A 15,888-nucleotide genomic window follows, 5' to 3' on the forward strand; every position below is an offset into this window, starting at 1 on the left:
CAAATCACTAGCAAAATCAGGTTCAGACAGCACTTGTCTTGTTTTAGCAGAGTTTATGTTGGACTCACTCACTTGGCTTGGTGAGATCCTCTCTGCCTTGCCCCACACTCTGTTTTCTGATTAAAAGCTCCCTTAGGTCTGGCCTTTGTAGTGGCTGCTGGCTTTCTTTTCACAGAGAACTAAACCTCTCACTTCGTGCACTTACCATTAGCTGATTACAAATGGAAACAGCAAGATATTTTTGGGATGTGATTGTTCCCAGGCACCAGGCTTGCAGGGCAGGAGACTTCCCAGCTCCTTACAAGCTGTCCTGGACTGGGGGTGGAGCTTATTGTGGAGTGCTTGTCCTGCACCCTTGACGCCCTGGGTTTGATCCCCAGCACCACCGCCAAAAAAAAAAAAGAAATCCAAAAAATCCCTGAGCCTTGATGCCATGTCCGTGGGCAGACAGTGAGGCTTCCCTTCCTCTCTACTGGGCCCTGTTAAAATTCTTCCCACTGTGATAGTGAAATAAAGCTTGTAAAATCACCCCCCCACCCTGCGCTTTAGTAGCTTAGGATTTGAGGTCTTTGGACAAAAGAAATGTCTTATAAAATCAGAAAACTGAAGGAACCCCCCTCAAATGGCCTACCCCTCAATCTGCAGATGAAGGCTGGCTTGGAACAAGGTTTACCCAGGGGCAGAACCAGATTCAAAAGTTGCCTCCTGACCGCACATTAGTGCTTCCTCCTCAGCAGCTTGTTAAACCACTCAAGCACTTATGGGAATCTGGGTTTTGTTTATGTTCCAGCTTTCTGTTGCTGTGACAAAATACCTGAGATAATTAACCTAAAAGGAGGAAAGATTTATTTTGGCTCACGGTTTTAAAGGTTTCACTCCACAGTTGTTTGGCGCAGCCACTTCAGGGCCTGTACATTGTGGTGAGAGCGCGTGACCAGATGGAGGAAGTCAGTTTACCTCATGTGGCAGTTGGGAAGCAGGAGAAAGGATGGGCTAGGATCCCCTAACTTCTTCAAGGGACCCCTTCAACCTAACTTCCTTTTAGGCCCCACTTCCTGAAGGATCTACCTCCCAACAGTGCCACAGGCTGGTGACCAAGCCTTCAGCACATGAGCCTTTGGGGGAACCTTTAAGAACCAAACGTGACATTTTGTCCTTGCTTGTTCTTCTCTTCTCCAGAGAACATGGCTGGCTTCAGGTTCAGAGCAAAGCATTTTTCTTGCTCTCATCCAAGTTGCTGAGGTCCCAAGTTGCCACAGCAGAATGGCAGCTCCCTTCTCAGAGTGGTTTTCATGTAGAAGTGAATACGGATTTTGAGGTTGTTAGAAATCATGGTTATGCTTTTTACAAAATCATTTTTTAAAAAATGGGAAACAGTTTATGAATAGTGACAAGATCTGTGGGGACTCTGGCGGGGAAGGAAGAGGTCGGAAGGAGCTACTGAAGTTAAGGAATCCCCCAGAAGAGGTGCTAGGACCGTGAGGTACCAGACTGGAAGAGGATGGTGAACCTCGGACACCAGAAATTGCCACAGCATCTGGGACATGGATTGAGCAGTCACTACACATGTGAAACATCTTGCTGAGGCCACATGTCTACAAGCCTCTGGTGGGTGGGGCACCATGCCTACCCAGAGCCATCTTTACTTTCCAGGAAGTTTTTTTTTTTTCAAGGGTTGAACAAGCAGGTTTTAGATCATAAGCAGAAGGACAACTGGCTTCGTGAGGTTCCCTCACGAAGGGAATTCTATTTTACTGAAAATCCAGAGTTGCACAAATAGTTCTTTAGAACATAAAACTAAATGGATTTATACGTAACAATTACATTCAGCATTTATAAGAGGCAGTACAAAATTTGTTCTGCTTCTACATGATATAAATTGCATATAATACCATGATTTAAACAATATTAATCATATTAACTATTAGCGAGATACATCTTCCTCAGAATGTCTGATGTTTCCCACAATGGAGGGAAAAAAATTGCAGTTATATGAGCTGTTGAGTTTCTTTGCATTCCCAAGTTCATTTTAGCAAAGGTAGGGAGATTTAAGGACAACCGTTTCTTAAGAAGTAAAAGAACAAAAAATTTACAGGACTGTTCTGAACTCATCAAAAATGAAGTTAGGCACGTGTGCTTCAGCAACCTGCAACATTAAACAAAGGAGTAAGTTATTCGGTGTTACAGTTGGACAGATTCAAAACTTTCCATAAAATTCCAGAAGTGTAGAGATCCTTTGGAGCAAAGTGAGTCACAGAAAAGAGCCATGCTCAAGGGAACTACTTGTAATAGCCACTTTTGTTTCTGATGGCCTCTGTCCCAGTGTCTCACTTCTAGCCACTGCTAACGTGACAGGAGGCGGTACAGGTCCGGCTGGCTCCAAATGTGATCTCCTTGGCTCTCAAGGACACTGTGATGTGCTAGGAATATGCCTCTGGGAAGTACCAAGAGGTAATCTCAGGTCACACGACATACTTCATTAGCTGAGGCTAACCCAGGAAAAAGAGCAAGTCTGGCAGGTGACAATGGGGGTATGGCTAAGGGAAAACTGAGAGTCCTCAACGGCCTGTATTCCTTAATTTGTCCTGGGGAAGCCCTGAGAAGGCTGGAGTGGGCTATGATACTGGGTGATCTCCAAATGCTGGAGATGAGTAGCTTTTAAAAGAAATGTTTAAATTTTTTAGGATTATAAAGGTATCACTTGCTAATTACAGGAAATAGAGCAAATGCAGAAGAGTATAAAATAAGAAATATTCTATAATGCTAACCCCCTTGAGAAAACCAACACTGATAATATGGGTTTTTGCAGTTCTCTCACATACACATACATAGACTCAAAATTGATCACAATTTTGTGTTCTTTATCCCTGCAAAATGTTATCAATTCGTTGCACATATCATAGTGAACTTCTGCACCTATATCCAGTAGGTAAACTCCTAGCAGTGGAATTGCTGAGATCAGAGTAAATACGTTACTAGAATTGAAAAAAAAAAATACATAGAGCTAAAGTGCCCTCTTGGGTGGCTAAGCCACCCACACTTGAGTTACTATCACCAAGGAGTCCCATTTCTCCAAACCCTTCTAAGCCCTGGGAATCCAGTACTTGACTTTGACCAACTGGACAGGTTAAAATAGTAATTTTGCTGTTATTTTGGTCTGTGCCCCTTGGATATAAGTAAGATTGAACATGTTTCCAAATGTTTATCCCATTTCTATTTCTTTTCCTAAAAACTGCCTGTTAATATCCTTTGCCCACTTTTCCCCCCTAATGGATTGGAAGAGCACACTATTCATCTAAATCAAGGAAACCTGTCTTTTGTTAATAGTTCTAATTTGTCCTTTTTTTGAGAGACATTTAATAGATAATTGTTTATTTTTGGCATTTATTGAAGATTAAATCTTTAGTTTCTTCCTTTGGCACTGGGCTTAGAAAGTTGTAATAAGTGACATATTCATCTAAACTTTCTAATGTCTTTGCTTCCTATTTCATCCTAATTCTTATCTATAATTAATTTTAACAACATGGGAGAAGTGAAGGGACTAAGCTGCTATTTTCAACCTCATAATGAATGAGAGGTCTCCTGCCTAACATTCCTTTCCTCCCCAGTCTGAGAAGGTATTTTGCCCAATATAAAATTATATGAAAAGAATTTGTTTCTAGAGCACATAGTTTTACCCACTGATCCTTCTATTAAGTTTTATACCAGTATTTTTTGATTTTTTTGTAATTTTTGTTTTAATATATAGCATAAAATGTTTTATATTTTTTCTAAAAAAAAATTGCTTATAGCCCAAGTCTGATGTAATTAAAAAAACTGAAGTTAAAAATTATCTGGGATTTTGATTTTAGTTACAATAAATCTATAAAGTAGAAATAACTTATATCTCTATAATATTTGAATTTCCTAATTCAGAAGCATGGACTTTCAAAAATTTATAGTTTTCCCCTAAAATACTCTTTTCATATTTCTTATAGAAGTTTTCCCAACTGTATTATTTCTTGGTCATTTTTGTGAATGGGACCTTTTTCAGATTATATGTTAAGTTGGTTATCAGTTTATTTATTTTATACATTTACTCTATAACCAGCTTGTTCCCTAAATTCATTTTTAAAAGTTTTTTCACATGATGCTAGGAAGACAATTACATCCTTGAAAAAAGAGTACAAATTTTGCCTTCTTCCACTATGCGCTGTATTTTATTACCTTGCAACTGTGCAACAACAGGAGCAGCAGGATCCAGTACCATCATGCCACTTTTATAGACCTGATTTTTGTGAGAATGCCACTATCGTTTCACTATTAAGTGTAGCTCTGCTAGTTCACTAAAAAATATCTCTGTTTTGTTATCTTTAATTCCTAACCTACTAGTTTTTAAAAATGGGAAATGACTTTTCAGTATCTGTTGAAAGTCTTTAGTATCAAGTTTCTTTCTTTGAGCTAAAACTTAACCAAGTGCAACTTAAGAGTGAGAAGGAATTTCTTAGAAGGTAAAAAGCAGTGGTCTCCGGGGCTGGGGTTGTGGCTCAGTAGTAGAGCGCTTGCCTAGGATGTGTGAGGCACACTGGGTTAATCCTCAGCACCGCATATAAATAAATAAAGGTCCATCAACAACTAATTAAAAAAAAAAAAAAAGCAGTGGTCTGTACAACTTTAACCATGGTCATACTTCACCAGACTGTGGCACCAGGTCATGGTGGAGAGAAAAAACAAACTACCCAAGATTCTTCCTTTCCTTGGCCACTTAGGAATCCCCTCCTGGCCTGTCTGTCACACTGAACTGGCCCTGAACCAGGGGAGCTGCCTCAAGAGGAGGGCAGAATGGAGTGACAGGAGGGAGGTGGAGTTCCCCACCTGGTGGGGAAGGCAGGAACCTAGAGCAGGGGACACGGCAATGGCAAGGGCTCAGAGGCATCCACTGTGTAAGCCTGCTGCTATTACTGTCTGTTCACAAACTGGCATTAATATTGTCCTGTCCTATTCATGGCTTACCCTCCTGGGGAGCTTTGTGTACCGAACATAGTCCTCCAGGAACAGAAGGGCACCCACAACATCTGCAGGCATTTCAGGTATCTTCTGGCTGTAACAGAACAGTCTGGATCAATTAACTGATTAGCACATGATAGGCCCTGAGTCAAAATACTAAAAGACTAAACATGTGGCAGATTACCAAATAAAGAACAAATCCATAGGGCACTTTCGTGGCTGGTCATAGTCACTAGTGCAGAAGAAACAGGAAGGACATGCTCATGTTTGACAGGGAACTCTGGCTGGAGACAGCCAGGTGTGTGGAGGTCACTTCCCACACTGGAGCTGGAGTCCTTTGCCTCTCTGTGGTCCTGGCCAGATGCACACGGTTTCAGGTGCCTAATGCTTTCCTTCCCAACTGACCTCACTTGGTCATTGTTATGATTTCATTTTTGACAGTTCTTATCTTTCTGCTCCCCCCCTTTTCCCAACTGTTCAAAATTCCGCTTTTAGAAGCAATTCCGATTATATGACCTAAAAAACCATGCAGTATCTACTATTTAATTCATTAACCAAGATTGGGATGAACTGGCCTGTAACTCATGGGCAAAAAAGACAGGATTTAAAAAGAAAGCAAAAGAGTCTGAGCCCCTGGTATTCAGTGGCTGTCAGTTCTAGCAGCACTGCCGTCCAGCGGGCCCAGCTCCACGGAGCGTCCACTCCATGTGGAGGACTGTATTCAGAATTTCAGTATGAGTTTGGGAAGTCACATTCTATAATGGCCAATAACAAACCCTCAGAAGAGATGCCCTGATAGGTGAGCAACCCCCACACTACAGCACATCAGGAACAAATTCCATTAGGATGGAGTCTATCTAAAGAGAGAAGGCCTACGGCAGCTACTGAAACCAAGAGTTGGAAGAGATGTGCAGACCGTGGGTATTCTGTGTAATCTCAATGGGAAGAAGAAAGCTCAGTGAGTGAAACTCCCAGAGACCTGGGTTTCTAACCATCAGAACTTTCTATTTTTGAGAACAAGTCCTCTCAAGTGTACTCTATTGCCTGAAGAGGTGGCAAGAACCTCACTGATGGGAATGGTCTGCAGCTGTGGGAGGCTGACTACCTGCTGGGAGTCGTAGACCTAATTCATGCATTTGCAGGGAGCTTAATTAAATGGCCTTTGAAGTCCTTTCCAATTTTTGACCTCAGCAGTGTTTCCTGAAGACCTGAAAGACTGCCCTCAATAATTAGTCTAAGTAATACTGGCCAGATGATCAAGAAGTGTAATCTCTCAAATTTTGCATGTGTAACATGACAGAGAAATTTATTTAGCCAGGCTGACCCTTTAGGATGGCAGAGGACGAGGCTCAGGACCCAACATCTCAGAGATGTAATCTTTTTTTTCTCCCTATCCTAGAAAAACTACAATTGGGGAGGAGGGAGAAAGAACTAGAAGGAATTAAAGGTTTACAAATCTGTATCAAATAGCAGCTTCTAGGCCATGCCTGTTTCATTACACACCAGAACTCCAACTCTGCCCTGGCTTTGACCCCTTGTGTCTGTCTACACTGAAGTGTGTGAAGCCATCTCTTGGCAGAGGCCGGCAGGAATGCAGGGGCTCACTGAGTTTTGAGAGCTGGATCCAAGATGGATCCAAGGTCCAAGAGCAACAGGGCTGCAAGAGGAATGTGACATGCAGGTCAATCTCCCTTTGTTGCCACTGAGTTCCATTTACTCTTCTGTACCTTGTGCACTGCTCCACTGTGGAGCGGATAAACTGGCCGATGAGCGCCAGGAACTGCTCGGTGTACCGGGAATGAAACTGCTTCAGCAGAGTGAGCAGTCCCAGGACGAGCGGCGGCCAGTCAACAGGGTCGGCAGGTTTTCGGCAGACCATTCCTGCAAGGGAACCAACGAAAGCACCCAGTGAAGTGCTTGCCTTTGGCAAAGCTCATTAAATCTTACTCATGAACACAATGTGTGGGGCCCCCATCATCACTGGCAGGGGACATGGAGGCAACGACAATTCTGGAGTATGTGAATTAGCCATAGGAGTGGAGGAGCATCCTAGTGGCATGAAATGATGCAAAAACAATGAAATGGTTACTAATTTACAAATGTACTTACAATTTTTTTGGATTATGTAATTAATGGATGCTACTGCAGACAATTTTAAGAAGTAGATGAAGGTAAATGAGAAAGCAAAAGTCACCCATAACTGACTTCTGTTAATGGCATCATGGCAGACTAGGTACCCTGAAGTACTCTCTTAAGACAATTTGAATTTTGGATAAAACACTTTAAAAGTATCTTTAAACACGATGTTGAGTGTTACACAAGAACACAGTCTGCCAAAGTCAAGAGAGTGGGAGAAATTTAAGACATGAGTGAATAACCAAATTGGCTCTTCCCTGAGCGTTTCTGCCAAAATCTGGAGACTGACTTCTGCCTGGAGGGCTGCACCGGCAACTGGAGACGTCTTAGGAAACACACTGCTGAAAGCTGGACGGCCTGCACTGCCGGATGGAAGGCTGCTGAAGCCAGTGACCAAGGCAGTGTCGGCCCAGGAGAGAAGACTAGGTCAACGGAACAGAGCAATCTAGGAATAATCCACTTGTACGATCAGTGGAATTTCTACAAATATGCCACAAACTTTAATGGAGAGAGATCTTTATAGTGAATAGTACTAAACTGGGTGGCCTTGACTCCTGCCTCACGTCATACACAAAAAACAACCTGGGGACTAGGGCTGTAGCTCAGTGGTGGAGCGTTTGCTCCATGTGTGAGGCGCTGGGCTCAACCCTCAGCACCACATGAAAATAAAGAAATAAAATAAAGGTGGTGTATCCATCTACAACTAAAAAAATATTAAAAAGTAACTCAAGATGAACCTCAATGTAAAAGTTAAAACCACAAATCTTGTAGATAAGACCTAGAGGAATATCTCTGTGACCCTGGGGTAGGCAAAGATTTCATAGAACGGACAGAATGAACGGATTAAAAGGGAAAACTTGATAGAGTGACCACAGACAAGGAACAGTTTATGAGAAAATGTTCTTATTGAATAAAAACACAGGGACTGCTGAGAGAGGAGGAACCTCTGGGAAGATGAGCCTTCACCTCCTGTCCCTGTGTAGCAGCCATCCCAGAACAGCTCCCTGGACGGATTGTGACCGCTGAAGTCATATAAGTGACAGATGGTGAAGCTAGAATCCAAACATACATCAGTCCCCTCCCTCTCAGAGCAAGTATTTTTTTTTGACAACATTCTGTGGCAGTTATGGGTCTTGTGATGGGAATAATGTCTACAACCAATGAATATTTTTGAATGAAAATAAAAACATTAAAAGAGACTCCATACTTTTGCCCTAAAAATGTTCAAGAAATATGAAGTGAAACTATTTAAGAGAGAAATGCATTTTTAAATCTCTGGTTAAGAAAATATATGGTGACATTTGTAGAAATCTTCTTATAGTGCTTTTTAAATTAAAAAGTATAGTGGGTTAAAAAAAATTCCACTTAGTTGGATATGAAGTTTGGAGACAGGAAGTATTTGAGACTCTATAAGGTAATTATAAAAATGTTCAAAATAAACTAACAATGACAAAAATATTAATTATATTTCTAGACAGAACAAATACATTGAAAGCCTTTGGTATCTATTGTTCATACCAAATATTATGACATATAATTATACACATATTTAAGTGTTAGATATCCATGTAGTATAGTCTTATCTCCTTAACTATATTGTTACTCTTCAAATCACAGTTCCTGATACATTGGAGGCAGGTGGCACTTGTTGCAAGAATAGAACATTAGCCAAAAGAAGTTTCTTTCACACCATAGTGATTTGCTTAAACATTAAATGACAGAATCAAAGAACAGGTTCCTCACATGATGCAGGCTAGATAACTAACCCTTAGAAAGGTCCTTGCCTTATTTTGGAGTCTACTGGCTCCACTGAAGGGGTGTCGGAATATTTCAGAGGCCAAAGACATGGATTTCATAAGCATACATATAACTAAGAATCGATCTCATATCTGAATGTTAAGCTATTGTTACTATAACTTATTGCAAAGAACAAATGTCATACGTACCTAGATTTTTGTTGTACTGGAGTTTTGGCAACTGAGCAATCAGAAATAGAAAGTTGACAATTGGGAAATAGGGCAAGCGCTTTGTTGTTATATAAATCTGGAAAGAGAAAGGAAAGAAAAATTGATGGCCTCTTCTCATTATAAAACAACACAGAACACATTTTCAAATGAAAAGTTTTAAGTCATTTCAGTTTGCTGTCTGATTCTTAGATTCTTCCATTAATTTGCCGAGTTCTATTTAACAACTGTGATCCCATCCAATCACAAATACCCATATCACCTTCAGTCGTTCTGGAAAGAACAATTTTTTAGAGACTAGCAGTTCCTTCCCCCTAAATCCTGCCATGTCAGTAATAAAGGGAGGGAGAAGGGTGGAGAGCAAGAAGGGGAGGGAGGGCAAAACTCAGCAGTCAAGGCGGAGCTAGAGGCAAGACAGGGAGAGAGCAAGGAGCGGGCAGGGAGAGGAGGGCAGAGAAGGAGAGAGAGGGAAAAGACCCAGGCAGCAGCTAGTGAGAGGACACAGAGACAGAAAGCCAAGTCTTCCTCTGTCACTGGCTCCCCAGGGCAGCGTCACAGAGCAGTCTCCCTCCCAGTTAACAGGACAGAAAAGACAGGGCAGGCACAGCCATGCCATTCTCCCCACCACTCACTTCCACAGGGGGCAGGGTAGCACACTGGCCAGGGGCACAGGCACCATCAGCCCTGTGGGCCCCACTACCCATGAGTGCGCAGCCTTGGTCAGCATTAACCAACGAGCTCCAAGCTCCAACCCCAGACTAGGCCCAAGCCAATCTTCACTGACACAATGTTTTCACAGCTCTGACAACACCACAGTGCTTGATTCTCACACCCTGAGCCAGGCAGGGAAAGTGAGATCAAAGCAGGGAGGGCATGAACTTGAGAGAATGGAAGCTCTGGGGTCTGAATGCAAGTTCTCCAAACATTTTCATGCACTGGTCTGTAACCTGGGTCAAATGGCCTTCTGCAGTGCATGGCCCCCACTACACCTCTGTACATGTTAATTACAAACCTTATTCAGCGGGTTGTGGATGCCAGCTGCCTCCAGGTAGGCTGTGATTTCATATAAAAGTGTATTATCTTCTTTGGGGTAAGGAAGTGAAGGATCCTGATAATGGGCTTCAATATCTGCCAGGAGAGCCCTACATAGAAGAAACAGTGGTCAACATTAAGCTCTAGCTGAATTCACACACAGTTAACACAGGCCAGTGATGTGATCATTCTAGGCCTCAGTTTTCTTGTGTACAAAATGGGGGCTTGATCCTTCTAATTCCCAATCTGCACACCTGTGATTGCTTGTAAGTGGAGAATTTGACCTAGGATCACTTCATCTGTAGGAGTCAGCCTAGATCAAATTCTTTCCCCATTCAGACTTATGAGCTGCCTGAAGTGGTTTCAACACCTGCTTTTTTCAAAGTACTGACTTTGTAATGGAAAAGCATGAAGTGTTCATCTTTCAGCAGAAGGCTGGAAATGATAGCAGGGTGCTGGTGGGTAGTGGATGTGGGAGTGCCCTGGAACAGGGGCCCATACTCTCTCCTGGTTATTAACACGCTTTCTGTTTTTCTCTGGGTGATCAGGGATCATCAGCCCTGTAGAAGGGCAGTTGTGCCTTTTGGTAATAACTACTTTCCAAGTCTGTACAAGTACCTAGTGCAATGTCAGGTGAGTATTATGTGATCAAAAAATATTGGCAGAATAAATGAATTCATCAGAGAGAGGAGAAAGAGAGAATATTAAGAGATTCTTCTCTAGAAAGATTTGTTTATCTGTGGGAAGAAGGCCTTGAAATTCAGAGACCGCTTATCCCAAACACCTTGGAACAGTAAGAACTGAAGGGACCAGGGCACTTGGCTGATGAAGAGTCCAGGCACACAGAGGGCTGCTGGAAACCCTGGCACTTACTTGTTGAGATTCTCCAGAGCAGCTGCCAGATGTTTGGAGTCAAACCGGCAGGAATAATTTAATTCATTGGCAATCTGCTGTCTCAGAATCTGCATCTGTCCAACCTGTGAAGAGCAAAGAAAAGACGAGGTGGTACAGGGTCAAGTCCTGCAGAGAGCAAGGAGGCAAACACAGGGTGGCAACTGTGCACTGAAGGTCACAACACGGCAGAATGTGTAAGGCTTCCTGGATGGTCTCTAGGGACACCAGCATTAAACCCTTCAAGGGACATCTTGGAAGAGCCCCACCTGCCAACCTCAACAGCCCCACATCTGAAGCTGTCACGGTGACCCACTGATGTTCAGTTGTTCTCGTATCAAAGATGCTCACTGTGAAGCCATGTTTTTTGACTTCTGGAATAAAGCCTTCAAGTTTAGCAGCTACTATGAGAAGCCTGATTTCCTCCTATTTATCCTACACCAAACTTTCTCAAGTCCTAAGAATGCCATTTCACTTTCGTGTTCACAAAATTGAGAACACTACAGTGAAATGGCATTCTTGGGACTTGAGAATCCATGTCACACAGGATTACAGATCATGTAATTATCTGGACCTATAAAAAATAATTCTTATTTAGATAAATGTGCCTTGGACCTCTTGGGGGAATCTTGTGACATCTATGGGACACCATCTCAGAATAATACTTTTGAATGTAAAAAACAGGTGCAGTGGCGCAGAGCTGTAATCCCTACAATTTGGGAATCTGACACAGGAGGATCACAAGTTCAAGGTCAACCTAAGCAATCAGTGAGACCCTGATTCAAAATGAAATAGAAAAGACTGGGAATGTAGCTCAGTGGTAAAGTGCCCCTGGGTTCAATCCCCAGTACCAAATAAATAAATGAATAAGCACACATCTACACACAAAACAAAATAAAACAGAGGATTAGAGTGGAGGCCAACTGTAATGAAATGTAATGATCAAACTATTAGAACTATTTAACTGTGTCAAAGAGTCATGTTTAGAAGGTAGATCAACTGTGGTAATCCCAAAGCAGTGAGGAATATAAATGGTTTGTGGAGAAGTCCAGAATGACCGTGGGGCACGGGAACCGACTTGGGGTAAGCTGGAGAGAGTTCAGCTCCCCCCATCAACCTGTCACCATCATGAGCTGCACAGGACATGCTCACCTTTTATGTTAGGGAACTTGTCTAGGGAGGGCATCTCTGAGGAATGGCAAGGGGACTGTCAGGGGGAGGGGTGGGCAGAGGCTGCTCTGTAATATAAGCGGCAACCAGGTGGAGACCAACGTGTTGCCCCTAAGTTGCTCAGCGCAGAGAAGAGCTAAGAAAGACAGAGTGGCCTCCTCTGGAGGAGGAGAGAAGTCATTTAGATAATGGAGTCTGCGACAGTTATAATGTGTTAAATAACCTCCATGTATTCTTACAAGACTATTATTCCACTTACATGAAGAAATAAAAGTCAATCCAAAAAATGGTACTGATAGATAAGAAGTCTTTAAACTTATAGAAAAGTACTGTTTAAAATTTTGAGGGGCTGGGGTTGTGGCTCAGTGGCAGAGCATTTGTTTAGCACGTGTGAGGCACTGGGTTCAATCCTCAGCACCACATATAAATACATAAAATAAAGGTATTTAAAAAAATTCTTTAAAAAATTTGAATAAGGCCAAGAAAATGTTAGGTTCTCTCAGGCTACTCAAAAAGGTCCCTGAAACCTTGAATCTGTACTGTATAATTCCTTGCATAACTCTTTGTCTAGGGTACTCTGTGTCAATGATTCTCTTGCAATTATAGTACTAGAAATGGAAACAAATAAAATTGGTTGAATGTAATTTGTTCTCATTTAATGGATATGGATTCCTGGCGACTGACATTTCTTATTTTTGGTCTTCATGACCAGCTTAGAAGCTATTGGAAAGGCTAATGTGCCCAGGGTTGGTGAGGAACTCACTGCACCTACCTATCTGCCTGTTTAGACACCTGGCTTATCATTCTTGCCCCAAGATTCTTTTAAAGTGGCAATGTCCAGGGCAGCAGTCACTAGCCATATGTAGTTATTTAAATTAAAATGAAATGCAATTAAACATTTCATTTGCCAGTTCTACAAGAAGCATTTCCAGGGCCCCACAGCTGTGTGTGACTCATAGCTGCTGTTACCATCAACACTTCCATCACTGTTCCAGGTCAACCCTGGATTAGTGACTGCAATTGCTTAATTCTAGATAAAAGACAAATCTGCCCCTGGGGGCTTTATTTAAAGACCACTGACTTAGACATAATCACTTGGCTACCAGTGAATACTAGCAATTATAACTAACAGCATTGTAGCTGCTGGTCTGGGAAGAGTCTGGTAAGTGAGGGGCAAACTCTGAACCCCTTGGAAGAGTCCCTGTAATCTCCGTACGCTCCCACAGAGCTGAGTTTCTGCTTGTGTGACTGCAGGTAATTTCCCACTCCTCTAAAATGCTTTCCTGCAGTTGGAAACGTGGCCTAGAAGCCCTCACATCAGACGGTCAGAGGCTGAGGGAGTGTTACAGCTGCACAAGAGGACACCCAGCAGAGCCGGAAGCTCCTTGTCTTACCAGTTGTTCTCTCAAAGGTAAAACAAAAACAAGAATGAAAAAACTACTCGCTGAACTTACAGTAAATAAATTATGAGTTTGGCTGATACACCATAGCTTTTTCGACTGGGAACAAGAGAATGCAGCCATCCCTGTGGCCTCTAGACTTCTCCCATGGCATGAATCCTAGTTTCCCCCAGGGAATCTACTCCTTCCCACTAGAGTAAGAAAACTTCGAGGGGACACAAAGGGTTTCCTTTAACTCTTTCTTGCAGCAACCGCCAAGACCTTGCACATAACAGGTACTTCATAAAGTGTTGTTGAACATCTCTGGTGACAAACAATGAGAGAGGGACACACAGAAGATGCAGAGGGCCACGGGAAGTACGGCCACAGGGAAGGGAGGAAAGGAGGTGACTGGATTCTAAATTAAGCTGGGTTTCCACCCAGCTGATGAATTCCTCATTTGCCATTCACCCTCATTTCCAAAGACACAGTGTTTTACTGACAGTGTTAAGCATAATGTTCGACCCTGAGGACCTGGCTCCCAAACACCTATGTAGGACACAAGAGGGGCAAGGGACAGAAGTCCTTGCAGCCCTCAGGACTGCAAATGGACAGGTGAGTTCATTTAAAAAGGTTGGAAGAAAATTTCCATCTCCTTGGATGGAAACATCTCCGGCCAAAGGCATATAACAAAAAACTAGTTTTCCTGAGCAAAAGGGAAGCATAGACCCTCAAAAAGCCTTGTTAAAAACAGCCCAAAGAGGAAGCAAAGGAATAAGTGAATTTAGAAATAACAATAAAGTACAATATTTTTGTTTTAATTGCAAGAGTAGTTTTTTTTTTTTGACCCACAAGGTAAAAGGAAATAAGCTAAAAACATAGTATTGATTATCGCCTTCTCCACAACATACCTTCATTATAGCCTCGAGGTAAGCAGTCCAAATCTTCTGCGTTTTGGCAATGGCAGAAAGATAAATTTTATTTGAATTTGCTGAAAAATTAAAAAACAATTTTCTATTTAGTAAACTCAGAAAGGCCACAGTGTCACCCCCTCCTTGGCTGGACTCAGGATGCTTACCTACAATGCTCTTTAAGGGGCTGACGGCGTTCATGAGGGTTTTTAAAGTATCCTGAACAGTTCTATCTCTCAGGATAATTTTCTGAAACATACTGAGGAAATTCTAAAAACAAGGATGTGTGATTAAAGAACCAAACAAAATGAATAGAAAGAATACATACTCCAGTTTACTCAACTGTTGTGAGGAACAGAGACTTCACCTGAGCCACACAGCTTCTAAATAGGAAGACAGGACAGCAGCAACTCAGGGTCTTGTGGGAAGAAATTATTGGCTTCAAAGATAAAATATCTCATTCTCCCAAGCTGAAACTCCCCAAAGCAGTCTACCGTACCAATACTATGACTGCCAAAGACATTCCAGCTTACTCTCTGTTCTTATCTACCCAGTAAGAATCAAATATGTCTGACATCAGTGTAAGAAAGCACAAAAGAAAAGGCACGTGGGTTTAACTGGCCCCGCAAGCTGTCCTCTCCCGTCCCTGTGGAGATAGGCCTGCCTGCCCTAGGCTCACCTGCAGCTCCTTCACGATCATGAAGCACAGAAGCCTGTCTAGCCCATTCAGACCAAAGGTCCCCAAGGTGGTCTGAATTTCTGAGAAGAGGCGGCTGCTGGTCACTTCTTGATGAGTCTTCATATCATACCAGGTGTTCAGCTGGTCTATGTGACATGTCATCCTAAAACCAAAGCAAAACAAAGCAAAAGCCCCAGAGTGGCTCAGAATTCATCCTGAAGACATGGACTCATCAGAATCTGGGGTACTGAATGCTCAGAGTAACAGGTACATGACTCGTGTTTTCTAACTTCTGTGTTAAGGAACTGGGAGAAAAGAGCACAGTGCACAGTGACCCCCTCCAGTGGACAGCGGGCAAATAGTTGGACCCCTTCCCTCCTTGGCAGGCCTCATGGTTCCAGTCACTCCTTGCTACTGGGAAGGGCCACTGGTTTGGAATCACATTGAGAAGACCAGGCTAGGCTCTGCCCTCAGCCAGGACTGAGGACAAGATAGGCCTCGAGTCATTTCCTTTTGGCCTCGAAGGAACTGAGAATCCTTGTGCGCTAACATCTCAGGCAGTGATGACAGAGCTGTTTGCTCTTTCTTTCCAGTTCCTTAAACACGCAGATGCTGTCTTCCAAGCACCTCCCAGGCTTCCTTTTACACTCATGATGACAACCAGCAGCATCCAGCGACTGCTCAGTGTTGCTAGGATGGGCCTGGCTCTAGCTCTGCACCCCTAACAGCCACTTCAAATC

At 42.7% G+C, this 15,888-nt stretch overlaps 1 protein-coding gene across 1 annotated transcript in view; it reads right to left on the reverse strand.

Annotated features, from left to right (window-relative positions):
• Nucleotides 1-1,718: 1,718 nt before the first annotated feature.
• Washc5 (WASH complex subunit 5) overlaps nt 1,719-15,888 on the reverse strand; it is a 48,847-nt gene continuing 34,677 nt past the window's right edge. Inside the window, exons 20-28 of the mRNA XM_015486463.2 lie at nt 15,149-15,311; nt 14,637-14,739; nt 14,470-14,549; nt 10,992-11,095; nt 10,099-10,228; nt 9,069-9,165; nt 6,714-6,867; nt 4,993-5,080; nt 1,719-2,146 (exon numbers count right to left, since the gene is read on the reverse strand). Of these exons, the coding sequence (XP_015341949.1) occupies nt 2,090-2,146; nt 4,993-5,080; nt 6,714-6,867; nt 9,069-9,165; nt 10,099-10,228; nt 10,992-11,095; nt 14,470-14,549; nt 14,637-14,739; nt 15,149-15,311 (976 nt within the window). The 3' untranslated portion in view covers nt 1,719-2,089. The remainder of the gene's footprint in view (nt 2,147-4,992; nt 5,081-6,713; nt 6,868-9,068; nt 9,166-10,098; nt 10,229-10,991; nt 11,096-14,469; nt 14,550-14,636; nt 14,740-15,148; nt 15,312-15,888) is intronic.

The sequence above is a fragment of the Marmota marmota genome, unplaced genomic scaffold, assembly GCF_001458135.2.
Source record: "Marmota marmota marmota unplaced genomic scaffold, marMar, whole genome shotgun sequence".
Classification (NCBI taxonomy): domain Eukaryota; kingdom Metazoa; phylum Chordata; class Mammalia; order Rodentia; family Sciuridae; genus Marmota; species Marmota marmota.